Source organism: Heloderma suspectum, chromosome 6, assembly GCF_057233095.1.
Source record: "Heloderma suspectum isolate Gila_16-S chromosome 6, 16-S_ref, whole genome shotgun sequence".
In the NCBI taxonomy this organism is placed as follows: Eukaryota; Metazoa; Chordata; class Lepidosauria; order Squamata; family Helodermatidae; genus Heloderma; species Heloderma suspectum.
Genome location: NC_139463.1, coordinates 74,444,066 through 74,471,210, shown reverse-complemented (window position 1 = coordinate 74,471,210; position 27,145 = coordinate 74,444,066). Strand labels below are relative to the sequence as shown.

The 27,145-nt window shown below is 44.5% G+C and overlaps 1 protein-coding gene across 1 annotated transcript in view; it reads left to right on the top strand.

Annotated features, from left to right (window-relative positions):
* The window catches only part of LASP1 (LIM and SH3 protein 1), a 61,749-nt gene extending 46,878 nt beyond the window's left edge, over positions 1–14,871 (top strand). The window contains exons 4-7 of the mRNA XM_084804943.1: positions 1,667–1,774; positions 7,007–7,172; positions 8,876–8,976; positions 11,136–14,871. Coding sequence (XP_084661069.1) covers positions 1,667–1,774; positions 7,007–7,172; positions 8,876–8,976; positions 11,136–11,309 — 549 coding nt within the window. The 3' untranslated portion in view covers positions 11,310–14,871. The remainder of the gene's footprint in view (positions 1–1,666; positions 1,775–7,006; positions 7,173–8,875; positions 8,977–11,135) is intronic.
* The last annotated feature ends 12,274 nt before the right edge of the window (positions 14,872–27,145 follow it).

Here is a 27,145-nt window from a genome sequence, read left to right as displayed (position 1 = left end):
GAAGTGTTGTACCAGCACTTACGTGCTCCCTGCCCCTCCTGGCTTCCAGGACCGCCCCCTTTTGCCCCGCTTCATGCTGCTCTTCCAAGCGTGGAGCCTGGGGATGATCTGCACTGCCTACGAGGGGTGCAGGAGGGGGTGGGGAGGTGGTTCTCCGGGAACCGACCAATCCTATGGCCCTCTAGCTGCTGACTAATGGCCATAGGATTGTGCCCTTAGTTGCTTTAAGACAGCCTTCCCCAACCTGGTGTTCTCCAGATATTTTAGACTTCAGCTTTCATCAGCCTCAGGCAGCAGGGCCAATGGTCAGGAATACTGGGCACTGTAGTCCAAATCATCATGGCACCAGGTTAGAGAGGGCTGCTTTAGGAACATAAGGCAGCCTTTCTGTTCCTGAAGTTATTTTATGTATAACTTAGCTTGCTCATAAAAGTACTATATTTTAAAACTTTTAAAAGTAAACTCAATTAGTAAATTTGTAATTATTGTTTGAATAGAGTAGAACTACATTAAATGACTGCTAAGGCATCAAGAACACAGGACTCTGTTAGAACAACAGCCAAACTGTCAAGAATGCACAATGGTGACTCTACTCACATATTGGGAAACTGAACGTAAATGTATGTCGGTAAAATATACTTCAGATCAATAATTTTAATAAGGAAAGAAAGAAATAACTATGCTGGGAATCTTACAGAGGATTAAAAAAAGCATTTTCCCCCATGGCTTCATTATTTCCAGACATTTTACATATCTAGTCTTTCTATAAAAGTGTTCTTATTACATAGTTTTTAGAAATCATTTTGGGGGGAGTGAAGGCTGGGTAACAATACATAAATACTTTGGCTTAAATTCTAAAAGAAAGTATTTCATAATCCAAAGCTGTTAAATTTTTCAGAAAAAAAAAGAACGGTCCTCAGAAAAAAATGGGACCCCCCCCCCCATTTTTCTGGTTTTTTTCTGGGCCTTCACATCTCTAATTAGAGGTAGGAAGAATCTGGTCCTGAATGCTAAATATTTTGCAATGTTAATATTGTGCTATGTGCTACTTGTATGGGATCTCTCAAATAAGGAGATTTTATCGGCACATAGGGCTTCTCCGGTGGCAAAGCAGTTGATGCTGAAAAAAATGGAAGGATCTTGTTGCCTGCAACCTGGGCAGTGGAAATTGCAGGGCCAGCTGTGTAGGACAAGAAGATCTATAAGTGAAGACGGTTGGAACAATTTCAAAAATCTGGGGCAGCTTCCTAGTTCTTCTTGAGAAGTGACATACAGAATTTGGTTTTTCACACTTTCTCTTTTTTTTCTCTTGGTTCATATTTATTAAAAATAAAAATAATTGGTTGGCCACTGTAATTATCCAGTAGAGAAAACAATTTAAGACTTGTAAAACTATCTATAGGAATGTTTACATATATATGTGACATGGAGGAGAGACCAGGTTTATATTTTATTCTTCATTAAAATCAAATTTAAATTGATAAACTCTACATCAGCCTTCCCCAAAGTGGTACCCTCCCGATGTTTTGTACAACTCCCAACATTCTTCTTCATTGGTCATGCTGGCTAGGACTGATAGGAGTTGAAGTCAGAAATTCTGGAGGGCACCATGGTGGGGCAGGCTGCTCTATATAATATAATACCATGTATATTTCCTCATACACAGGTCCGCTACAAGGAGGAGTTTGAAAAAAATAAAGGGAAGGGCTTTAGCGTGGTGGCTGACACCCCTGAATTACAGCGAATCAAGAAGACTCAGGATCAGATCAGCAACGTAAGTTGCCCTGCATATTGCATTTTCTGTCTACATATTTTATGCATGTAATGCTATTTAACTTTGAGTTTTAGCCTTGGCAGCTTCTACTGAAGCACAGTTTGGGTCTACAAGTCTCGCCTGTAAACTCCTGAATTCTTTAACTAGAGTAGGTTTTTGAAATTGGGCAGTATTGCAGACATTTCCTTGTTTTATAAAGCAGTCTTAGCCTTGCTTGTTTTCTAAAATTTTAAGTGTTTTCTAAAATTCCAAATGCTGAAATGAGTTCCTGTGTTTCATAGAACTCTTCTGTTTTTTTCACTTTATTGCAAAAATATAAAAATCCACAGCTTCATAATTTAGGAATAAAATATAAGAATAAGAAATTTATTCACTATTATTTTAACAATATTGCCTAAGAAAATATTTGCCATCTCAGTTTACATCACAGGAAAACTTCTGTCTTTTTAACTAATTTAGATTGGCTCTGTTCCTCAAAATCAATAAAAGGAAACCGCTTAAAGTCTCGGTTCACAACTTTTCTCCATATGTTGAATTTTCTAAGCAAAAATAAAATGCTGAACCTGGTGATCACTGGCTAAATTGAACTTTCTTTCCTACAAGGAAGTAGGTGAGGTTAAGCAGAAAATATGGTCTCCGTTACAAAGTGCTATCCTTGCTGAAGGGATTGGGTTACATAATGGTTCCCCCACCTCCATTACTTGATAAACAATCTTCCAGGAAATATAAACTACTTTATTTTCTTTAGTATGTAATTGGTCACCAGTCTGAGAGAAGCATTTAGATTTTTGGTGTATTCTGTGATTGGCATGTTAGAGACAGTCATTTAACCACGGCAAGGAACAAGGTCATTTTTCTGAGTTGGGTACTACTCCCTGAATGGCTGTGATGTCTCCCAGACCTTCGTTATTTGCATTTACCTATGCATTATTTAGGGGGGGAAAGTCTTTTTTTTTTGCCATGACAGTTAGAAGCTTTTATAAATGAAAGAGGTGAACCTTACCTTAGTCTGCATAACCAGCTTTTTAAAACAACAGCATAGCTTGGAAGATTTTTTACCAATTACAGCGAATCAAGAAGACTCAGGATCAGATCAGAGTCCCTTCAGAGATCCTTTCCCCCTCACTCCATGGTACGAGTGGTTTGCAAAATGAAAATGTTAGCAGAATTTAACCTGCTTCTTAGAAAAGCACAGACCATGTGGGTTTGAACTTAACATCTTGTGTTTGTGCCACAACAGTGTATGGTAATTAATTTATGTATCTGGAAGATCAGACCACAGGGAGCCAGGAATCCCAGTTCTCTTGTGAGCCAACTGAGCAGTTCTGGCTTAACCCTGCTGTATGTCTTATATCTGGAAAATGTAGCCAAATGCATGCACAGTTCTCCCTCCCACTTCTAAGAAACTGTCTACTGTTGTCTTCGGCTGTTTTCCCCTTGACCTCTATTCCATCTCCAGCTGTACACAGAGGGCTTCAGCATCTCAGACACTGAGGGATTTGAACCAGCTGCTAGATCCTTCCTGACGTATCTGGGTTGGAAGGACATGGGCCCAGCCTTCCCAGCACCTGTTCTTGCTGGAAGTTGTGATAGAATGGGACAGCCAGCCTGACAGCCCAATGGGAGGAGGAGACCAGCTTGATTTCCTCTTTCACAATTTCCTCATGTAGGAAAACAACAAAATATAGGAGCTGTTCACACGACAGCCCACCTTAGATTATGAGGCTGGAGCATATGCAGAGTGTGCGTGGCCACCATTTAATATGCAACCACCCTTGGGGGTTGTATTGTCATGTGAACCTGGTGAGCATGGGTTATGCAAGGGTTATTTTAGATCTACTTACCATGATTTCTCATTTTTCCTACTACACATTTTATTTCTGTTTTATAAAGTTGAGAAGGCTTGATAGAGCATGTGGCTTGCTGAGGGTCATCACATAATCCTTTTAAGATGAGATTTGAGCCCATGTTCCCCCTCTGCCAGTTTGGGCGCATTTTTCCCCACAAGAACACACTGGCTCCATTTGCACATAAGGGTGCGTGCCACGGTGTGTGCCTGGCACCATTTTGAACCTCCAATTGGAGGTTGCTCCATGAGGTCCAAACCCAGACACTATGGGTTAATTGTGGGTTAAACAACCCACAGTTAACCTAACAACTAATTGTTAAATTAAACAATTAAAGCATAGTGTCCACTTTTAAAGCATAGTGTCCACGATTAAAGCATAGTGTCCACTTTCGTCCGTCACAGAGCAACTTCCAATCAGCCCATTGAGAGATTACATATTCAAAATGGCAGTGGCATACACCCAGCATGCACCATGGCAAATCATCGGTTAATTAACCCACAATTTGCCGCCATTATGTGTGAACCAGGTAACTGACTTGAGTATTTATATGACTGCACTGTTTGACTAAACCGATGAGAGTGGGTTCCTCCCTACAAGGAGTTTATATCATGTAAAGATGGAGAGGTTTGAAGAAAAAAAACACAAGTGACAGAGGTATAGTATAATATGAGCTAGTATAATCCTGGCTGCAAAATAGTTTACTTCAAGCCTGTTGAATAATCTGCCCTCAAGAATTTGCTTTGGCCATCTGGTGTGAGCTGGCACTCTGGGAGTTAATTCTGGGGGAGCCCTGCAGGATAAATTTAATCCCACAGGGATTCCCTTCCCAGGCCCTCAGCACCATAGTCTCGTTTGCCAGACACACTTTGAGCTTTTAAATCGGGTAATTGCCTCTTTGTTTTGCTTTTTTCCTCGTCAGTTACAGGTGCAGTCCAGTCCCCTCTTGGCTGCAGACCTCCCAGGGCTGCAGTTGGATGTGTACCTTGGGAAAGGGTTTGTCTGATGCTTACAGCACAACCCAGTTTGGCCCAAACATCCTGGAGAAATCTGTGGCATAACTGAGCCACGCTTAGGAGTCTGTCTTGATGTAGATTCCAGATTTATATCTGTGTGTCCTTTGAGAGACAGATACCTTGGAAGGGTTTTTCTTTTTTGTCATATGTGGTTTTTTAAAAGGTAGAGATAGGTCACTGCTAAATAAAATAAATAATAAGTAGGACTGCGTATATTGCTGTATAGCAGATATAAGCTTAAACATGTGAGCAGTGCCTTTTTGGTACCTCTGTGATAAGGAGGTGTCTGTCTGAGAAAATTAGTGAGATTTGCTGTGGTCAGGAAATGGACCTTTATTCCTTGCATAGGTGCACATTGCTTGGTTTCATCTATTCAGCTTGTAGAATTTGTTTTTTCTTAGAGCAGAATTTGGATTCTTTTCTACCACTGCCCTGTTTATAGTCCTTGTGCCTACCAATTCACAAGGTGATTGTGAAGTTTGGTCATTATCCCCATTTCACTGGTGGAGAAACTTGAGAGGAAGAGGTGATGAGGATAAAGTTTGTCCAAAAGGCAACATGATGGGTTGAAGTTCTGAATCCTACTCAAGGCAGAGGATGCTCTCTCTATTGAACTCATCATGCACAAAATGTGCCCTTTTCCCCACCTCTTTTCACCCTGTCACTTCAAGAAATGAGGAAGGATGACATATGGTACAGCTTGTAATCATGGAAGTGTTTTTGGAGCTGTTAGGCAGAGTTGTGACCACAGGTGACTATATTTTTTCCTTGAACATATGGGGAATTGACAGCCAGACGTTGATGTGACTGAACACAATTAGAGATAGAGGGTAACTTTTATTGTCCGTGCAACATTCTGTCCCTTTTTCTAAAGGTTAATGGCTATGAGCTTGCTTCCATGCTCATGTTGGAATCTGGCTTCCAATACATTAAGTACATTCATTAGACTCCAGAGTGGTTTCTAGTTCTCATCATACCCAAAAGCAGTAGAAAGCTGTACCTGCTAAAGATACTGAGACTGGAGGAAGGGTCTGGCAGGGGCTTTTAGTCACCAAGGTGAGTTAAATCTTCTCCATTCAGTTCCTTAAAATCCCCATTGTCTGTAGTCCACCCAGTCCCCAAGTCATATTTTTTTTCTCGTCCAGGCTTCACTTTCAGCTTGGCGTCACCACGGTTCAGCCTCAGCTCCTACTAACAATGCCAGAGGATGGTCCTTTGAAGCTTCATAACATGCATATCTTTAAGCATGCACAGAGAGCCATTCCCTTGTTACAGGGTACTCACAACCAGACTTTCTCCATCTGGAGGGGGTAGCAGCTTCCAAGGTAGAGAATGCAACTTCAGAACACAGGCTTAGGGCCCAACATCTCATTTTAAACATTAGGAACTGACCTCAGTTATTGACCTTTTTTTTGTTTTTTTTACAGTACCTCAGTTAGTGTGGGTGGATAATAACTTCATAGGAATGGCTTCAGGTCTGACAAGGACATGGACAAACTATCCTCCTTTGTAAGCAGGCCCTGGCAGGCTTACCTGGTGGTGGGTGGTAGTAGTGCTCTAAACAGTTGGCTAGCCACCATTTGGATCTCCCGCAGACCCAGGCCAGGCATCAGCAGTGGGCTCTGTCAGGGAGCTGGAGCCCTGGCAGCTGCCTGAGGATCGCAGGTGCTGACAGCAGCCCTGCACCTTCAGGTGGCAGATGCTAATAGTCTTTACATCAAGTACAGCTGAGAAGCTGGATCAAATAACTGGCAGCCCAATAATTTGGTATTCCTGATGGTAGAGTTTGTTTGACGTGCAGTGAACAAATACAAGATCTGGATGAAGCCGTTTATGTTCTGTCTACTGCATAGAAAAGGGCAGCTCAGATATCTGAAGGGGGAGGATCTGGCTGGCATTTTGCTGAGTTGTGCCAGGCCATTCTTCTGGTTGTGCTTCCCTCCACCAACAGGAGAAGGGGAGTTGACAATCCACAGTGCTAACTCTCCACTGCCACCTTCTGGTTCGTACACAGTAACTTCTCAGATGAGGGAAGGTTGAAGGGGGGTGTTGCAAAGAGAGAACCAGTGTTGAGATTATAGGACAAGGCCTATATTATTGAGCCTCCACCCTTGGGATTATCTGTGTATTCACATGCAACTTCCAATGGCTGCTGGCACACCAGTGGCAACCATTAGTTTCATTTGGAGCAGTAGAGAGAAGCGTATGGGCAGGAGAGATGGGGGAGCATGACATAATGACTCTGTAGATTGGTCAGAGAATCTCCTACTGAGTATAAACTGTCAACAAGTTGAAGGGCTTTCCACTTGACTCTGAACTGTGCGTGTTCATGCTTGGAGCTTCTCTAATACTAACTCCTTCCTTTATAGATAAAATACCATGAAGAGTTTGAGAAGAGCAGAATGGGCACACCTGGTGGGGAAGGAGGGGAGCTGGAACGCCGCAACTCCCAGGAGGGTGCCAACTACAGGAGGACAGTGGAGCAGCAGCCACCACCACACCAGCAACCTCATCATGTTCAGCCAAGTACCCCTGGTAATGAGCTGTGATAGAAAGAACAGCGCGGGGGGTGGGGGGATACCAGCAACCCAGCCTGCTTTAACCACATTAATATTGGGGGTTGTTTTATGGGATACAGCAACCACCACCCAAACGTGGAGGTCTGGCTCTGTTCATTGTGCGTCTCTAAGTCAGTGCTGAAGCAAGGCCCTGTTAGAATAGTCATGAGCTGCATGTGCTGAGCAAGAACTTCCACAGCAGTTAAGAAGATGAGAGGGGGAGCCTGACAAAAGTAGAGCAACATGGAAGGTATACCGCTGGAGAGAGAGGAAGGGAGAATAACCTGGGTTGTGCCACACTGCATCTATCAAACCACAGTTTATCCAAGTAGTCTACTATGCATCTGTGAGTTGCATCCCTAGCCACATGTGGACAAAGTAGCTGACAGTAGGCTCAGAGTAACTGAGGGCTGAGAGATGGAAATGGATTCTGTTGGGAGAGGGGCACAGGTTCACCACTCCAGTTACGAATGTGTTAGTTCTTCCATGTTTGTTAGATCTTACCTGGTTTGGTAGTTTTTTGAGCCAAAAGCAAGTTGCATGTCTTCTGGAGCATGACAGCTGCTCTGAATCATATGCGCATCCTGCAGCAGAGTTCCAAGTTTCAAGAAAGGGGGCCTTGTACAAAAGCAATTAATTCTGAACAAGGAAGTACCAAGCTGCAGTCACTTTTAGACAAAGTGCAGAAAGTTCTTTAAGTGAAGAATCCAAACAGCTCAGCCTTCCTCCACCTTAGCTGGAAAAGCCCTATTTTGTTGGATATTTAGTAGTGCAGGAGTCAGCTCTTCCTAATCCTTTCCCCCCAAGTTAGCTTTTTTCCCATCCCCCCCCCCCCCGAAGAAGTCAGGTTGGTGGGAAAGTCCCTAGCAGGATCTTGTTGCCTGTTGCTCATTTGAGGCTTGAAGCAAAGTGGGAACCATGGTAGAACTCTCACCTCTTTCATGGGGCTCTGGTTTGAGCAAGGAACCTACACAGTAATAGGTGGCCAACAGTTGGAGGTGTTCAATTCTTAGGCACACATTCATTCACCCTGGTTCTTTTGTGGTCTGAGGTGAACCTGAGGTAAAAGTAAATGCTGAACCTTTCTAAAGGAAAAAGTGAACCAGATGGTTGGTGGATGATGTTCAAGGAACTGAAAGGCAGAAAGAAGGAACTGGTCGTGGGGGTGGGGGTCTGCTATAACTGATCAAGTTCTGCCTTCCCTCTGGTTCACTCTACCATCACTACTACCAAGCATATTGTCTGTCTTTGATTTGTGTGCTATTCAAGAAAACGCCTTTGTCTCAATAAAAGGCTTTGTCTCAATTGCAGTTGGTCACTTTGAGCCCTTGAGATAGGGAGGGCTATAAAATCTCCAGCTGGAATAGATCATGCAGAGGGGCATGTTTATGATTGTATGCCACAGCTGCAGAGGTATTTTGTAAGTTGGAATTTTTTAAAGGGATTAGTGTAGAATGGCAGAAACTTAGTTGGAGAATGGGAGGGAGAAAAAAGGAGCTTTTGGGCTGTTCCAGGTTTTGTGGCCTATAAGCGAGCCTATAAGTTTTTCCTCCTCTGACATTTGTTCATTGCACATACCTTCTACAGGAATTCAGTTTGTCTCCTAAGGTTCTGGGGCAGGTTCTGCCATCTCGATCAGATTGATGAAATTGTTAACAGAAATGTTTATGTCTCCCCCAGTTTACCACCACCAGCCACCACAACAGCCAGCCTCTCAGTCCTACTACAAGGAACCAGCAGCACCTGTCTCAATACAACGTAATGCCCCATCTGGAGGAGGGGTAAGTCTGGCCTAGGAAGGGAGCCGGGCAGCTGGTCATGAGTTAGCTATTGAGGTGGTGGGAATGAAACTGCAATGTTAATAAAACCTTGCCTATTACAGATTCTACTTCCTTGCATTGATGTGTATGTTGTTAGTAGCTTTCCTTATGCCAGCATGCAAAAGGTTTAGATTTTCATTCTGAAAGTAACAATTACACTGTAACCCATTCTCTGTCTAAGCTTGGGGTGGAGGTCGAGAAAAAATAATGCTTCTGAGTAAAGCCCCCAACCTAAAGAACAAATCAGGCAATCCTGTTGTAAAGCATGCATATTAAGCAAATATATTCAAATTGGACCAATTTGCATCAATTATTGAATGTGAACAAAGTGCTTTATAGGTCTTGGTATGGAGGAAACTATGTAGAATGCAGGCCAAGAGATGGTGATATACTGCTGTAAGCTACCCATTAAGTCTATGACTATGCTGGTATTTGAACGTCAATGTGAGCCCATCACTACCTCTCAGTGGGCCAGTTCGCCCAGCACAACAGCCCACCATATGTTATTTAACCCACAGTGTAGCTATCACTTTGCATATCCAACCCCCAACCCCTCCCAGGAGTTGTTGTATTGTGCAAACCCAGCAAATGTTGGTTATGTGAGGGTTAAACAATCCTCATCTAACCCTAGAACAAACCATGGGTTATGTGAGGATTGCTTAATCCTCACATAAACCATGGTCACCAGGTTTGCATGACACGACAGCCCCTGAGTGGGGGTTGGATATGCAAAGTGGCACCTGCAGGCACTGCAACTCATCACAAGTTAAATAACCCACATGAGCCTCACTGTGTCATGCAAACCAAGTTACTGTCAGCCACTCAACCATTGGCCATGTTAGTGTCCTTAGTATGATGTAGCTGGAAAGGACCATAAGGTGCTCAAGTCCAACCCCATACCTGTAGGTAGGCTCCCTTGGTCAGATACTATCACACACCCCAGATCAACCCACAGGACATGGGATTACATAAATCATGCCCATGGAGCAGATGGCTCTTGGCCTTCTCTTCTGTTTTACTTAGAGGCTGTGTTGTAATTAGCTTCTTAGGCTGTGTTGTTTTTAAAAATTAAACAGCAAACAAATAGCACTTGGAGTACAATTAACAGCATGACTTTCTCATAAGGGAGTTAATGCTGACTTAGTACAATGAGATTTGTAAAAATCAAATAAAGAATTTAATGCATGTTATAAATTTGTGATTGCCAAAGACTGAATCTCGACTAGGGTATTTCATCCTAGGCTAGTACAGTAGAATTTGGCGAATGGCGCTGACAGCGAATTTGACTCATCCTGGCAGGCTTGTTAAAAGTTTAGTGAAGCAAGAACAATGTATAGAAATATGTTCTCTTACCTATCTTATATAAGTAAAGGGACAAATGGACTCCTTACTCCGTAATCAGAAACATCTTTTTGGAGAGATGAACTTACCTGTGCTATACTGTCTTCTCTGGTTTTTCTAATACTTGTGCTTTTTTGCTCTTTTGTAAGCCATCCTAGAAATACTGATTGGGCACTGAAAAGCAGGGAAGATATTTTTAAAAATATATCCATGTAAGGTTGCTGTATGGAAACTTACTCCTTCTCCATGATCTCCCTCACGCCCCACACTGCACAATAGATAATTGGAAAATAGCTGAGCAGTGGGGGGAAGGGTGCTGCACAGTCCCACTGCTCAGCAGAGTGACAGGACTCCAGTGCCCACTTTTCCTTACTCTTCAGCTGTTTTCTCAATCAGCTGAGCAGGGAGAGAGGAGGTTTAAACTGAAACATCCCTGCAATTTCCCACCTGCCCCATTCAGCTAACAGCTGAGCAGCACAGTGGAAGGGAGTCATTGGGAGGGGTCATGGATAGGGGAGGTCCTTGCAGGAGAGCCTGGTGGGTTGTCTGAGGAGGCCTTGTGGGCCACATCTGGCCCATGGAATGGAGGTTGCTCACCTTTGTTGTAAGCCTTACAATACCATACAGGCTGCACTTTCCTGAAGCCCTCTAAATTGGAGCAGCTAAACAAAATTTCACAAGCATTAGTGTAAAGTTTACTCCCCCCACCCCTTCTTTGGAATCCCCAACATTCCTGAGCACTAACCCATCCTTACTCTCTTCTCCCCCGCCCACCCCAGAAGCGGTTCCGTGCAGTCTATGATTACAACGCAGCCGATGAGGATGAGGTCTCCTTTCAAGATGGTGACACCATCATCAATGTGCAGCAGATTGATGACGGCTGGATGTATGGCACTGTTGAGCGGACCGGCGACACGGGCATGCTTCCAGCCAACTATGTGGAGGCTATATGAGTTCCACTCCGGTGCCACCCTGAAAGCAAGCGGGGGAGGGCTCTCGTCTGCTTCTTGTTCCATTATCCCTTCTCTGCTGTCTCTCGTCACACATCAATTCTTTTGTTATGAACCTCTGACATGACCATCTTTTATTCTTCTGCCAACATAGCCTTGTTTTGGAGGCGTTTGAACTCGGGGCGGGTGTCTTTTTTTTTTTTACTATCATGTGAGACTTTTCTCAAAGACCAGCTGTCCTTCCATCCTCTCCCTCAGCTTTCATGGAACATAGCACTGTGCCCTTCTCCCTTCCCAGGGCTCTGCCATTTGGAGGGCTGATTGGGATCCTGAATGAAGTGAGGCCAACTTAACCACACTGCTACATGGGACCAGGAAATAGTGTAGGGAGGCACAGGGACAGAAACCATTGCCTTGCTTGCTTTTGGGGAGTGTGGAGCTTTGGGTAACTTGGGAGAGTCTCTGATCCATTTCCATTGAAAAATTTATCCAAGGCCTCTGTTTGCATGTCGATCGTTGCTCACTTATATTCTGTTAAGACTTCCTTTCTATAAACTTTAAATATCAGAAAGAAATCAAATCATTTGTTACAAGCAGGAGAGCCTTTGGTGGAATCGAAAGAACCAGCATATCCGTAATGTCTGCAAGGGAGATGAAAGCTGAAATAGTTGCTGGTGTCCAGGTACAGAAGGAGGGTTTAGAAGGGATAATGATGATTCTAGCCAGGAAACCTAAGAATTGGCTCTTGGATGCCCTGGCTCAACAAGAGTGGACATCTACTTAAGCGTGATGTGGGGCATGAAGAGAACATGTACCCTGTATTCCTGGGGATAAGCAACTGGCTGCCCAAGATGTTGCAGCTAAGGAGTATTAGTCTGTGCAGCTCAATTTCGGTGCTATCTCCTGGCTTGAGAGAGGGAGGAGGAACAGCATATTCCAAATGCTTCTGACCATTCCTGCTGCCCTCCCCACCACCCCAAAAGTAGCTTCAGAGTGAACTTCTGAACCAGCCTATGCAAGACTCCCCTAGCTAATGCCTGCAAATAGCCCCTTCTCCAAAATCTCTGGTGTCAGTGTCACTGTCCCCACCCCCCGCCACCTTCCTTTTTGTTAGCATCTAATGTGTGCAAATAACCGGGCACTTCCCTGAATAACCTTCAGTATAACAGCCCTAGTCAAGAGGAATCACACTTGCTGTGGAGGTGCAATCTTTGGGACCAGTTGTTCTTTTCATTGGGAGCGTTTATAGGGCTCCACTGAAGGCAGATCCTTGTCTAGAGCCTTTTTTCTCCTGAACCCAAGTCCCTGCCAATCCTAAGGCAGACTGGTCGAAAGCTTCATCTCCCTATCTTGTACCTTTTGAGCCAAGCAATGTTTACAATCTTTTCTCCTCTCCACTGCCCCCCAACCAGCCTGGCAGTTGGGTGAAGGGGTTAGGGGAACAAATTCCTTGCACTAGAAACATACCTCCTCCCTTTTCTCTGGTATCAAGCTGGCAGTTGCTGGCTTGGGATAGTATCATGGACCAAAAGCAAATTCCGTGAAGTATTTTGCTGACAAAATAGCAGGGAACTACTATATAACTGGAAATGTATGGAGCCGGGATGGTGTAATGGAAGAACAAAGGCAGGACAGATTCCTCCTAAGTAGGAGTGAGATTCTTCAGTCACCATTCATTTGCTGCATATTGATTGCTTCTTCTCCCACTGCTTTTAAAGATCTGCAATGACACCCCGAACTCACTTCTGTGTTGGCAAAGAAGGGCAAGTCCTGTTGGAGTAACACGCAACCAGCTCCTCTGCAAACAAAACAAACCCTTAGAAATGGGTCAGAGAGCTGATGTCATTCATTTAGATGTGATGTAACTGCAAATCTCTCCAAACAGAAGTGATCTCTGGGAAATATCTAGTGTCTTTAAATGTAACATGAGAAGTAGCTCTAAGCCACTTTATTTGGCGGTGGTCTCTGTCCTAATCAGGACAACTGAAACAGTTGGTGAGTGGACCTCTGGAGGTAGACTTCGTAAACATTTTGCTTTTTTAAAATGCCCCTCAAAGGCACATTCATGGAGAGGTACTTGGGTCCACTGAATTCCTTCCTACTTTCGTTGTTACTTCAGTACTGGGGATACATAAGGACCAAGTTAAAAAAACTCATCACCTTCACAAATTCTGTGTTATGCCAGCAGTGCTTGCATGTATGTACTCTTGATCCCACCCCCACTTTTCCTCCTTCAGTGTAGCTTATCGGGGGATAGCTTTCTCCCCACATTATTTCCACTTTTCTGTGTACTTTTGAGGTGCAGAGAAAGAATAAACCTAGATAAGATTAATAAGCACCCACTTAGTCTCTTTACAAGAGGTGCAAAATAGGCTTACGTTAAGCAAGAGTTAAGGAGAACTTTCTCCCTCAGTGTTTAGATCCCTCAAGTTGAAAGGAAAGGGATACTTCATTTTGCCACTCCTGCAGTAAGTCTTGCATTTCTTTGTACCTGGTTGAGTGCAGTATGCTAGTGTCTTCTAGCTTAATCTCACAGGAGTTTTAGACATCCCTTGTGGGGTCCCTGCCTCAGCTTAAACTTAAGAAGTTCCTGCACACCCCTGAAATCAGCGGCAGAAATAGTGCCCAAATCATCTACTAAGGTAGTTGAAGCACATGCATTTTATATTTTTTTTTCATAAAGTCCTAGCTTCTACTTTTCTCTTGGACACTTGCACTAGTGAAAAAGGTGTTGAAGGGAGGAGTGTTTCAGGCTCCTCTTCACCATATCTGTACCCCAGAGAGATCCATTTGTTGAAATAGAAAGGCCACTGAGAATGGTGGCAGCTTTTTTTTTAACAACACCATTTTTAGAGGGATATAGGTGTCTAGGGACCACCTAACCTTGAGGTGAACTTTCAGATCGTGCCAACAAGAGTGACTAACGGGTGAGGAGAGGTCACGTTCTTCTTGGTGCTCAGACAGAAGCACAAGCTTAATAATAGCTGTTTTTCTAACTGATGAGAATGAGGCAAAATCATGTCTAGACAATCCTTGAGAGAACAGCTTTTTGTGAGGAAGATACAAAATAACATAATGTGAATAAATATTTTTAGAGGACCAAATAAAATGCTCATTTAAAAAAAAATCTGTCCTAGCTTTTTCACCCCTGCCCTGGGAGAAACGGTTTCTCACTGCTTGATTTATTTTTTTCTGCCTTCTTTGACTTATGCACTTTTGCCTTTGATTTTTTCCAATAGCTGAAAAGCACCTAAACCCGTATTTAAATAAAATGTAAAAAAAGAAAAACAGCTAAATTGCATCCGTGTAGCCATTTCATTCATGTCAAGTCTCCTCTACATCTTAGCTTTTCAAGCTAGAATTCAGTTTCTGATATTAGAATGATTTTGGGGGGTTTGGAGTATATTTGGGGGTTTTCATTTGTTGTCTTTGTGTATTTCTTCTTTATGGGCTTGCACGCCCTCTCCAAAAGTCATTTGGCCTTTTTCAATGGCACCATAGAATCAAATGTAACACCGGGACTCTTCTGGTTTACACCAATTTGAGAATAAAAGTATAATTTTTACCTACTGACTGATTTTTGTCTTCATTAATAGTTTTATTTTTCCTCTGTAATAGAAGTGGAAGTATAAACATGAAACTCCCTATTATTCATTTTTTAGCATGTCAACTCAGAGGAGAGGGGGAAAGGGTTGCTATCTCAGAACAATAAATTTTGGAGGCATACCACCTCCTGCAATATAGCTGGATTTCATGTAGGTGAATTGTAAGGAAGATAACCTTGGCAAATTACAGGTTTGGTTTCTAATCCTGGGGCAAGTGGTCATGTAAACAATATGGAGTTGGGTGGACTTGACCGTAAAGAGAGAGTAGTCCAGTTCAAATGTAATGACTAGGCCGTGATTTAGCAGTCCGTGAAGGGCTTCAGGCTTGCACACATTTGTCTCTTGTGTACTCTGATTCCCTTCTGTTCTTCCTATTTTGGACAAACCATGGCTTGTCTCCAAAACAGAACTTGAAACCCAGTTAAGATTATGGTTTCCAATTATGAACTAGAGGTAAATTACGGTTTGTCCAAACAAGGAAATGCTGAAGGAAATTGGAGCATGTAAGGGGAAGGCCATTCACAATGGCTAAGCCATGATTGGGCATTATGTCTCAAATGAGGGACACTCTTGATAGTCCACGATGAAATTCCTTGTTTGTGTAATGCCTCTGACTTGTACAGGGTGTTTTTGGAGGAGTGGGTTACCTTGACCACATGAAAAATGTGCTGTTCGGAAGCTTTTAGAACACTAAAAGGAACGATACAGCAAAGAGGATTCATCTACCCTTGTTACAAAGGTGCGCTACGAAAGGAAACCCAAGTAACTATTTGTGGCTACTCTTGTATGATACACAATCTGCTTCTCTATAGTTTAATATCAGGTGGCAAGATGGGTATTTGCATGTGGCAGTGACTTGTCGTTTTTACTGTTTGCCTCTTTAATATTAGATCAGCATGAATTTATGCTAATACATCCATTAGCAAATAAATGATTGGGGGGAGGGGGCAGAAGAGGTTTCAAGGGGAGACAAGAGGTTTAAACTTCCGAACAGCACATTTTTCATGTGGTCAAGATAACCTTAACATAGTTGGAATGTTCCTTCTCTGATTTTCACTGCCCCTTTCATCCCAATCCTTGATTTAATTAGCAACAATATTTCACTGGGAATGGGTGGACTGTGTAGTCCTTCTTATGTTTAAAAAAGAGCATTTGCAGGATGGTGCAGGTCAAGTAATCCCACTACCTTCCCCTCATCTCCGCCTTGATCCCCCCACCCCCAAATCTAAAAAACTAAGGCAATCCTGGATTTAACTGGCTTCTCTTGCAAGGCAAGAGATTGATTGGACAATTTTGATAGATTGTAAATTAAGCATGTTGTCTGTCTCCGGTGCAAACTTAATTCCCTGCTGTACAGTTCAGTTTCATACTTGATTGACACTGCTTCTGTCTATTGGTGTTTTTGCTGTATCTTGATTTTAACCAACTTTTTGATTAAATACTATAATGTTGATAAAGCCTTTCCCCAATCCCTTCCTTAGCCAGCATGATCAATGGGAGTTTTAGTCTAGCCTTCCCCAACTGGGTGCCCACCAGATATGTTGGACTATAACTCCCATTGATCGCACTGGTTGTGGATGTTGGGAGTTGTAGTCCAACACATGGAGGACACCCAATTTGGGAAAGCTATTGTAACCAAAACTCTGGTTCTTGACTATTATTACTGTTATATAGCATTTTAAATCTACAAAGTGCATTACAGTATTTATTGTATTTGACATTTTAAGGGTCACACATAGAACCTACAACCAAATGTTGCAGTGTACCCTGGCTCAAAAGGAGCGCTCTTGTTTAGGGCTCCAGCTCTCCTGGAACCGGAGCACTGTAGTACAATTCAGGCCTCATACAGACAAAGTAACATTGGTGTTGACTTTATCAAGACAGAAAGAAAGCAGCAATTCATCTGAATTGCCAGGAAGTGTCCTTATTAAGGGAGACAGCAAGCGCTCGCTCCCTTATAAAAATCACAGTGAAAAAAGCATCACTGCAAGATTCTGTTTTACCCAAATCAAAGGACAGAGTCTTTAGATGAATGGAATTCTTTGAAAGTGACCTTCCATTACCATAGATGGCATAACATCTAGCCAAGAAGAAGGCTCTTCTATAACAACATATGACCATAAGAGAGAGATCGAGGTTCTAGTCCCTCCCATTGCTTACATCGGGTGGGCAACTTGTTACCCTCCAGATGTTTTGGCCTACAACTCCCATCAGCCCTAGCCAGCATAGCCAAGGATGAGGGATGATGGGAGTTACAGGCCAAAACATCTGGAGGGCCACAAGTTGCCCATCCCTGATCTGTTCATCAATACCCTGGATCATTTGCTTAATAACATATTTTGCATGTGTACTATCAAACATAAGTATAACATAATCAGAATGGGACCAAAAGCCACACCCTTCCATACAGCAGAGCCGTGGATCTCCACTGATCAATCTGCAACCCAAACACGTGTGCACCATAAATGCAGCAAAGGCACTCAACGAGCAAATAGCTCCCGCGGATCCAAGCTGTATGTGGAAGGCAAGGAAATTAAAACCAGAGTCACAATCAGTCTGACCTGGGAGATCCTCCCTTTCTGTGCCAAATGTGATCCTGTCCCCAGAATCTTGCCAAGATCTTCCACTGGGGTGTTGTGCCCTATGCCATCCAGTATCCTGTCTCTCTGTAGCAAATTCTGATGCGCCACACCAGAGAAGGGAGAGCAACAAACTCAAGGATGTTCACACATGTATGCAGTCATTTGATTTCAGTAGGGCTTAATTGTGTTTGTTTTTCTCTGGATTGTGGCTGGCCTTTTCGTCAGATCCCAGATCTTAAGAAATCGGCACTAAACAGGCACCAGTGAATTCTTGCTTTCAGCTACAAATCAAAAGTAGGAACCTTAGCTGCTTTGCTGAAAACACATTCCCCTCGTTCCTGCCTCCCCCCTCCCTCTCTCCAGCTGTCACCCCTGAAGAAAAGGGCAGTTCTGTTTCATCTGGAATCATCTTTCTGTCCTATTAAGATGCTGCTGTGCGTGCACGCATCACTGCATCCACCTTGCCTGTAAATCCCTCCTCCTTTCCCTCCCTCTCTCCCTGCACCATCTTTCTGTCTCTCCCTCCTAGCCTCCGATTCCAGGCACCACAGCCGCTATCCTCATTTCCCCCCTCCACCACCATGTTGGACATTTTCATTCTCATGTTCTTCGCCATTATAGGCTTGGTTGTCTTATCCTATATCATCTACATGCTCTAGAGTCTCCAGCCACACCGCAGCCAGCAGCCTGTGGAGGACAGCCACGCAGGGAGGCAGTTTTTGCTCACTTATTGCAGTTATCTCAGCAATGTTGCAGGTGGGAATTCTGACTTCTCTGTTTAACAACATCACTGGTATTTAAACCCCCACATTGTTTTTTAAGTCTTTGATGGGGGTGTGGGGACAGGAGGGGGTGTAGGCTGTATAGTGGCAGATGTGAGGGTTCTATTTTTCTAGCTGTCTCCTGTCTTCAATAGCATCTTCCAATCTTTCTGAAATAGGATGCTGCAGGCTTCTGTATTTTGCTGAGCAGAATGCATATTTAAAAATAATGTTTAGGCTAGTGCTAATTCACCCCCACCCCCGCATTTGAGAATCATACTCTTTCCTTTCTGGTGTCCTGTATAACCTGTTCAGAATTACGCTAATTTTGTGATGGTGGTTGGGACTAAACGAAGGTACAAAGATATGCATTGGTACTACCTTCTGTAGCTTTTATTCTGGCTTTAAAAATTAGATGCTGGATGATGCCTTGCACATGGTCGGGTGCTTGATGTCCTCTGATAAGTCTCATCATGTGTATTTATGTCCACATATTTCCCCCTACCCCGCCTTTTTGCCTTAAAATGTGGATTTTCTGCAGATGGGAGACCCCACCCTGAATCAGGTCCATGTTTACATCAAAGCAGCGTCCTCACTGTGGTCTTGCAGAGTTATTCCAGAGCATTCTGGAGAAAGGTTAACCCTTTGCATAACTAACTGGCAAAGAGACGAATGATTCAGCAAGGACACCTGAAGATGTATCTCAAGATTTCAAAAGACTTGAGTTGGAAATGCACTGGAAGGATAAGTGACAAGGAATGAGATGGACAAAAGCAGACTGCAAGAGCATATCATGGAATGGTTCTAAGTGGAGGGGGAAAGTGATTGCCTCTGCTATCCTGGTGTTTAAAAAAATCTACAGCAAGGTTGATTTTCTATGTCTAGACAGGCAACCTTTCAATGGAGAAAATAGTCTTTTCTGTCCTCTTAAGTTCTATATATGAAATCAATTGGCAAAGGCCAAATACAAAAGGTGCAAAACAGATTGATAAGCCAGCCACATTCTTCTTAATGTTTGCTACACTAAATTCCAACACAGACAACACAATCTGTATGTGCAGAAATGGGTTTTTACACATAGATCAATTGTAGTAGGTATGAAAAAGCCTGCTGGAAGGTGGGGGGAATCACATCTGGCAGCTTGGTAGTGTATTCAAAACTCCATGCCTATCCCTGTGCAAAAGGCTGCAAGTTGAGCACTGCATATCTGAGGGTGCAGTTTAGTGCTGCTGTTCTGTGGGCCAGGAGGTTTATTTTTGCTTGATTTTTTAAAGATAAACTTTTTCAGGCAATATTTTTATACATGGTCACTCCCCCCCCCCGCCCCCAATAAGCCGCCTGCAAAATATAAAGCAGAGATTTGGGTGGGTGGAGGTGATAGAAACCTAGGAATACTCTTTCCCCAAACTGTAGCATGTTCATAATTTCTGCCAACACAAGAGGAATGTACAAGTGAAAATAGTTTGATAGTCATGGGGTGGGGGGTTTCTTTAGAGGGAAATGTTTATGGGATGACTTAAAAGCTCATACTTAAGGAAGATTAGCACAATTACTAACACAGATAAGAATCTGACCTGGTGCAGTGACTTGTTTGTCAAAAATGACCATACTTTATAACTTTTGCTTCTGTGCTTAAGTGTGCAATCCTATGGTCCCCAGGAGGGTGTTCCAGGGGCCATGTAGCAACTTACTTTCTTGAGTGTATATTAAAAACAAACATTGTCCTAAAGCAGGGATGGGCAAAACAACAGATTTTTGTCCCACAACTTCCCATCAGCCCTAGCCAGCATAGCAATGGTGAAGGATGGTGGGAGTTCTAGGCCATAACATTTGTCCTAAAGGATGAAAGGGTGGCTAAAGAAAGGGTTGTTCTGAGGGTACGAAAAGAAGAGATGATTTAAAAAATCCTTTTTAATTCTTCCCAAAAGCTGTAACTAAAAATAGTGTAAGAATGACATATTTGTTTTTATATCCTATCCTTCTTCAAAGGAGCTGAAGGCAACGTATATAGTCCTCCCTATTTTATCCTCACAACAACCCCGTGAGGTGGGTTAGGTTGAGCGATAGTGATTGGCCCAAGATCACCAAGTGAACTTCATAGCTAAGTGAAATTTTAAGCTTGGTCTTCCCAGTCCTAGACTGATGTTCTAACCACTGCACCAGACCACACTGGTTCTCATCATGTTTCCTATTGGAATTAGGTAGCTGCTCCTCAAAGTACTGCAACATGCCTCTAAATTGCTGGGATAATAATGGATTCTACAATGCCACCAGAACAGCAAGAGGAATTTTATCATGGTGGAATAAGACTCCTCAGACTGCAACGCCAGCAGGATATCAGATGTGATTTTTAATAACTACAGGGATCAGAACTTGGAGGCTTTGCGGACTGAAGGGGGAAGATTAAATAGTTGCCACATGCCCTTCTGATGTCAAACCAAGAAGGTCCCCAGTAGGACTGGTCCTGCCATAAGGCACACTGATCCTCTTGTCTCAGGCAGGTGAAACAAGCACACCTCCTGTCACTGCCTGTCTGAGCTCTGCCACTATGTGGCTGCCACATCAGAACAGGCTTTCTGCCAGCTGCTGCTACTCCAGCCCCCACCGCTGGCAGCCACTTGGCTGGGTTCTCCAGGGCCAGGCTGGCACGCTGCTGCACTGCTGGAGTGCCTGCAGTTGTCTGGGTGCTCCGCCAGGCTGTGGGGCACCTCTGGGGGCTCACTTTCTCTTTTGTTTGAAGTGCAGCAGCTGCAGCACAAAAGCGGGCCAGTGGTGGCAGCTGCCTGGCCAGGCCCTCCATGGCCACCGGCAGCATCGGACCAGACGCAGCAGGGCCACCCATGAGCTGAGGCCAGGCCACCTGGGCGAAGCTTTACGTGGGTGCCCTCCAAGCCTCCTGGGACTTTGCCACAGGCTAGAGGAAGTCTTGTGAGACTTTCACAAAGCCTCACAAGATTTGGAGCGGCTTCTCTGTGGCACCACACCACCTGCTGACACTGTGGCGGGGCACAGGAGGCAGTCACACTCTGTCTCAGGCAGGAGAGTGGCACGTGCCAGTCCTGCCAGTACAATAAACACAGAGAAATAGAAATAAAAAAACATATGGACCTGCTCCCCCGGTGCATGCTGGAAATGATTTTGTGCTATAAGCCTTTGTTTCTACTAGCTCACTTAATCAGAAGTCTGCTTGGAGATGGTAAGTAGAATGGAATCTCAGAATTACAACTTTGCGAAGTGATGGTGACATCTCTATATACATGGGATGTTGCAGGTTAAACCTGCAACTGTATGTGCTTTTTGCCTGTCAGTTTGTCCTGAGAAGTGGGGAGAACTGGTTGGGGAAGTCCTTCTTGGAATGCATGGAGCGTGCTTGCTAACATGCCAGACAGGGAGATTTTCCAGCTCCATTTTCAAGGCATTTTAGGGTGCAATCCTATTCATGTTTGGATGGGGAAAAAGTCCTATATTCCCCAGCATCCCTCCAGTCAGCCATACTAGCTAGGGAATGCTGGGAATTGAAGGACTTTTTCTGTCTAAACATGCGTAGGATCGCACCCTTAAGTGTCCTTTATTTCATTTCATCTATTCGAAGCCTGTGTTTTAACATAAACATGCTTGTTTCTTAACTTAGAGCTATAAGCTGGAAGTTGCAGGACTTTTATCCATCTCAATATGCATATGATTGTGCCTTTAGTTAGACATTTTAGAGAGTTGGTATGGTATAGCAACCCTCCCACAGACCTCACCAGGGCTGACCCTTCCAGGAAAGTGGTTGGGGCCTGCATACCAGCACTGGGTATGGCTTAAGTCAGTAGTGAGTGGATGGGGCCAAAGTAACTCTTCCTCTCCCTCCCTCTCCCTTCCTCTCCACACTACTCAGCTGTTTTTCAGCTATCAGCAGGGAAAGGGCGCTTTAAACCTCCCATGATCTCCCCACCCACACCCACACACTGCTGAGCTGATTGGCAGGAAATATTAGCAGCCGATTGGCAGGAAAAATCCCCCCCAACAGTTTGGGGGGATTGTGTGTGAGAATGGAAAGAGGACTGCCCCTGTGGAATCCCACTGCTCAGCTGGTTAATGGGGTACTGCATACCCTGCTTTCCCCCACAGCTCAGCTATTTCTGACCTATCAGCTCACCAGTGTAGGGGGGAGATCACACGAGTAGGGGAAGTTTAAACCCCCTACCATACTCAGAGCTTCATTTCCCCCTGCCCTGCTCAGCTGAGCAATGAGAAAGCAGCTGAACAGCACAGGGGAAGGGGCAATCATGGGAAGATGGAGGAGCTTGGCAGGAGAGTTGGGTGAGGAGGCCCTGCAGATCCCATCCAGTCCATGGGCCAAAGGTTTCCCACCCCTGGGTTAGAATGTTGGACTAGGGTGGAGGAGACCCAGGTTCAAATCCCTACTCATCCATGAACATTACTGGATGAGGCTGGACCGGTCATTATCTCTCAGCCTAACCTACTTCACAGGGTTGTTGTGAGGATAAAAGGGGATGTCAGGGAACGGGGCGAGAGTCATGTATGCTGCTTTGAGCTCCTTGGCAGAAAGGTGGGATATAAATGTAATAAATAAATATTAGTGAAACAATGCTTCTCCATCACATCACATCGCTTTACTCTAGTCATTCCCCATTTCTGTAATCTGAAAGCCAGTAATTTCTCTGCCATAACATAGCCAAGGGGAAATCTAATTCGCAGTCCCAATCCATTTTCTAGTGTGCAGAAATCGGTTGACCAAAACCAATATGAACTCTGTCTTTTTGTGTTCTGAATACTCATTTTGCTTGATGAAGTGTTAATCTGTGACTTGCATACAGGTTGATCCAATAAAAGTCTCCCCATTCCTATGATTTTGATGGTGAACATTTAATCTACTAGATTATTTGTTGCTTTTGCTGCAATGGACGAACACTGCTACCCCTCTGCAACATAATCAGGGGCTGAACCAACTCCCCTATAAGAAAAAGTTCAACATTTGGGGCAAATAAGGGGGGGGAACAGGATGGGACAGCATAGAGGTCTCTAAAATTATGCATAGCATGGAGAAGGTGGATAGGGAGAAGTTCTCCCTCTCTCATACTAGAAGCCGAGGCTATCCAATCCAGTGAAGCTAAATGCCAGTAGATTCAGGACAAAATGAAAGGAACTACTTCACATAGCACAGGTAAACTGTGGAATGAACTGCCACCAAATGTGGTGATGACCAGAAACTTAGATGGCTTTAAAAAGGGATTAGAAAACTTCATGGCAGATAAGGCTATCAATGGGTACTAGTCAGGATGGCCATGTCAGGGATGAGTCCAAGTGCCTTGAGGTTTCTGACAGTTCCGACTCTGAATCAGAGTTGGAACAGTTAGATCAGAGGCTGGGGGAGGGAACCTCCCTAGTGAGCCAAGATGCTGGGAGAGATTCCTCTGAAGACCTTGACAAACAGATGGGCCAGGCTGAGTTGCTGCCTCCTCCCTCCACCATTAGAACTCAAGTTTCCGAGGAGGCAGCAGAAGAGGGGCATGACTTGAGAGATGCTAGGGCACGTTGTCGTAAAGCCAAGCAGGAAAAGCTAGGGGCAGGGCTCAGACACTCAGCAGGGATAGCCACTCTTGGAAGCCATCGTAGGAGGGAGCCACCCTAAGGGAGGGGCATCACTGTGAAGCAAGTCTGGCTGTGAGAGGTTCCCACCAAAACTGCTGGCAACTCTATTAGGGAGCACAGATTAGTGGTTTAGGGGCCTGAGGCAGTCTGAGAGTGTTCCCTGCATCTGCATCTGTAAAGAGGCCAGTTCCTAGCAAAATAAATTAGTGACAGCCTGAAACTTGTTGATTGTCATGTTGATTGTGAAGGGGGAAGGACAATCCACATCTGACAGGCTACATGCTACATGCTACCTCCAGGATCAGAGTGTCTGCATGCCAGTTTTATCTGGCTGGTCACTGTGGGAAGCAGGATGCTGGACTGCACTGGCTTTTCGGCTGACCCACAGGGGAGGTACAGCAGGGAGATGTGGTTTGCATGATACATCTATTTTCCCTGCACACACTACCTCTCTGTACATGTTCTTTCCCTTTAAAACCAACATAGTTTTTGCACAGGTGTGAACTTAGAATGTTGCTGCTAGTTGCTTAGTTTTTGACCCAGCTTCATAATTTAGCTCTACCACTAAGCTAACAGCATTTTGGGATGCTGCACTGGTTGTGTCTCTAGAGATCTGATGTGGGAGAAGTGGCCGTTGGCTGTATGTTGGAGTGTTCAAGCTGTATGTCTCCACCTATGTTCTACCTATATATCCGTAAACAAACTAAAATATTATGAAACCCCAGTAAGCCTCCAGTGATCTCCTTCTGAAGGAAATCAAACCTGGGTAACTGCTGCACCCCTGAAACTTCTCTTAGGGGAACTGGCATAGTCATAACAATATTATCGAATTGCATAGTTGTAGGGGATCAGAAAGCTATTAGATCTTCCCTGCCCAAAGGGAAGGCCATCCATGCACCAAGCCCACACAGATCTGTCAGGGCTGGGTTGGCATGACTGGGCACCTGCCAAGGCTCACAACTTTTCAGGGTGCCAAGTGCCCCCTGGCAAGCAAGCAGGCAATGGTGAGGAGGAGCAGATAAGGTAGTGACAATGGCAGCAAGGAGAAGGCGGGTTCACACTGAAGAAGGGGGTCCCCTGAAAGTGTCTTGCCCAAAAGCCCTTCAAAATCTAGAGCTGACAGTGACCTTATACAACTCAGCATGCAAATGCACCACAAGCAGAGATCAGGTGCACTGAATAGCATTGCTTACAGCAAACAGTGTAAAAGGGCCCGTGCCAAGCCACAGGAGACGGCAAAATCATTTCCTAAGCATGAGCAAAAGTTATCTCAAGGAAGCCTTGAGCACAGCTCCCCACATCATGTTCCTGATTGTGGCGGCAGTTTCATAGAATCATAGAATAGTAGGGTTGGAAGGGGCCTACAAGGCCATCGAGTCCAACCCACCGCTCAATGCAGGAATTCAAGTCAGAGCATCCCTGACAGATGGCTGCCCAGCCTCCTCTTGAATGCCTTCAGTGTGGGAGAGCCCACCACCTCCCCAGGTAATTGGTTCCATTGTCGTATTGCTCTTACAGTCAGGAAGTTTTTCCTGATGTTCAGCCGGAATCTGGCTTCCTCTAACTTGAGCCCATTATTCTGTGTCCTGGGATGATCAAGAAGAGATCCTGGCCTTCCTCTCTGTGACAACCTTTCAAGTACTTGAAGAGTGCTATCCTATCTCCCCTCAGTCTTCTCTTCTCAAGGCTAAACATGCCCAGTTCTTTCAGTCTCTCTTCATAGGGCTTTGTTTCCAGTCCCCTGATCATCTTTGTTGCCCTCCTCTGAACCCTCTCCAGTTTGACTGCATCCTTCTTAAAGTGTGGTGCCCAGAACTGGACACAGTACTCCAGATAAATGCCCTGCAGCTAGAAGAATTGTTGTGGAGAAAATATCGGATTATCAAAAGTGAACTATCCGTAGGGAAGCCATGCCACCTTAAATTCAAATATGCTATTTTCTCCTAGAATAATGTTAAGTATTCTTTATTTTTTCTAGGTCTTTGCTTGCCACTAAATAGAAGCTACATCTCTATAGTTATCCATATCTTTTAATTCAGCGGTACAGAACTTCAGGCCCACAGGCCAAATCTTGCCCCCTGGGATCCTCATCCAGCACTCGGGCTTCCCCAGACAGCCCTGCCCCATATCATTTGGTGATTTGCCGGATGTTGCAATTTGTTTTCATTCTAAAAGGTTGAAATGCTTCTTTTAAGGCTTAGTTACTGGCAGTGAGAGCTTCAAGCTAAAATGTGCTGATATTTTGAGTTCCGCCTCATTTGCCTTCAGCCTCACCAACCACCGGAGTGTGGCCCCCAAGAGCTTCTCTGGAGGAAAAAAACCCAGCATCACTGTCTTAATTCATTTTCTTGAATATAGACACAATATTTATTGTTCTCCAGTCCTCAGGTATTCCTTCCCACCCCTGGTCAGAAAAATGATTTATTAAAAATAATTGCTAGTGGACCTGCTCTTTCATGTGCCAAATCCTTTAATATTCTTGGCTGTATTGGTTCTCACTCTGCTCTCACACTTGAATACATTGAGATCTTTCAGCTTCTCTTCAACCCCATTTCCAAGGCCTCACACCATCCACCTCAGCACTGTCATGCACAGCACTATCCTTTTTACTGAAAACAGAAGTAGTAATGAGTATTTGGGCCATACCCAAATGGTCTTTAAGGAGCAATCCTAAGTTCCCACAGAGGGTAGCTGAGGGGTCATTAGATGTTGTGGACCTCCCAATCTGGAGACAGAGAGGGAGGTCTGCCCCTGGAGGCCTCCTTGTTGTGGCGTCACTGCTCTGCCATCGTCACTGTTCCAATGGCGTAGGGGCTGAAAAGGGGTGTGCTGTGGATGGAGATCCAACACCTAGTGCTGGCTCCAGGTTTTTGAGGACCCATGGGTAAGGCACCCTCCCTGAGTCCACCTTCTCACTGCCATTGTGACCAACTGCTATTGCTCCTTATCCTCTCTCTCATCATTGCTTGCTTGACAGGCAGAGAGTCGGTGAGCAAGCAGGCAGTGGTATCTGCTGCTCCTCTTTACCACCACCACCACTGTCTGGGCCAGAACAAGAAACAGGCGATCAAGCAGGTTGCAACGGTGAAGACAAGGAACAAGTCCAGGGGGCTCTTGTCAGTGGGCCCCTGCTGTGGTGTGGATCCTCGGCAGATGCCCAACCATGCCTACCCTTGATGCCGGCACTGCAAATTTTCCAGACAGGGAAATCTGGGAACAGGGGGGAAACTGCGGCAGCCTTGAAGCTGGCATAGTTATTTCCCCTCCCACTGAGGGATTAATGTCACGTAGTG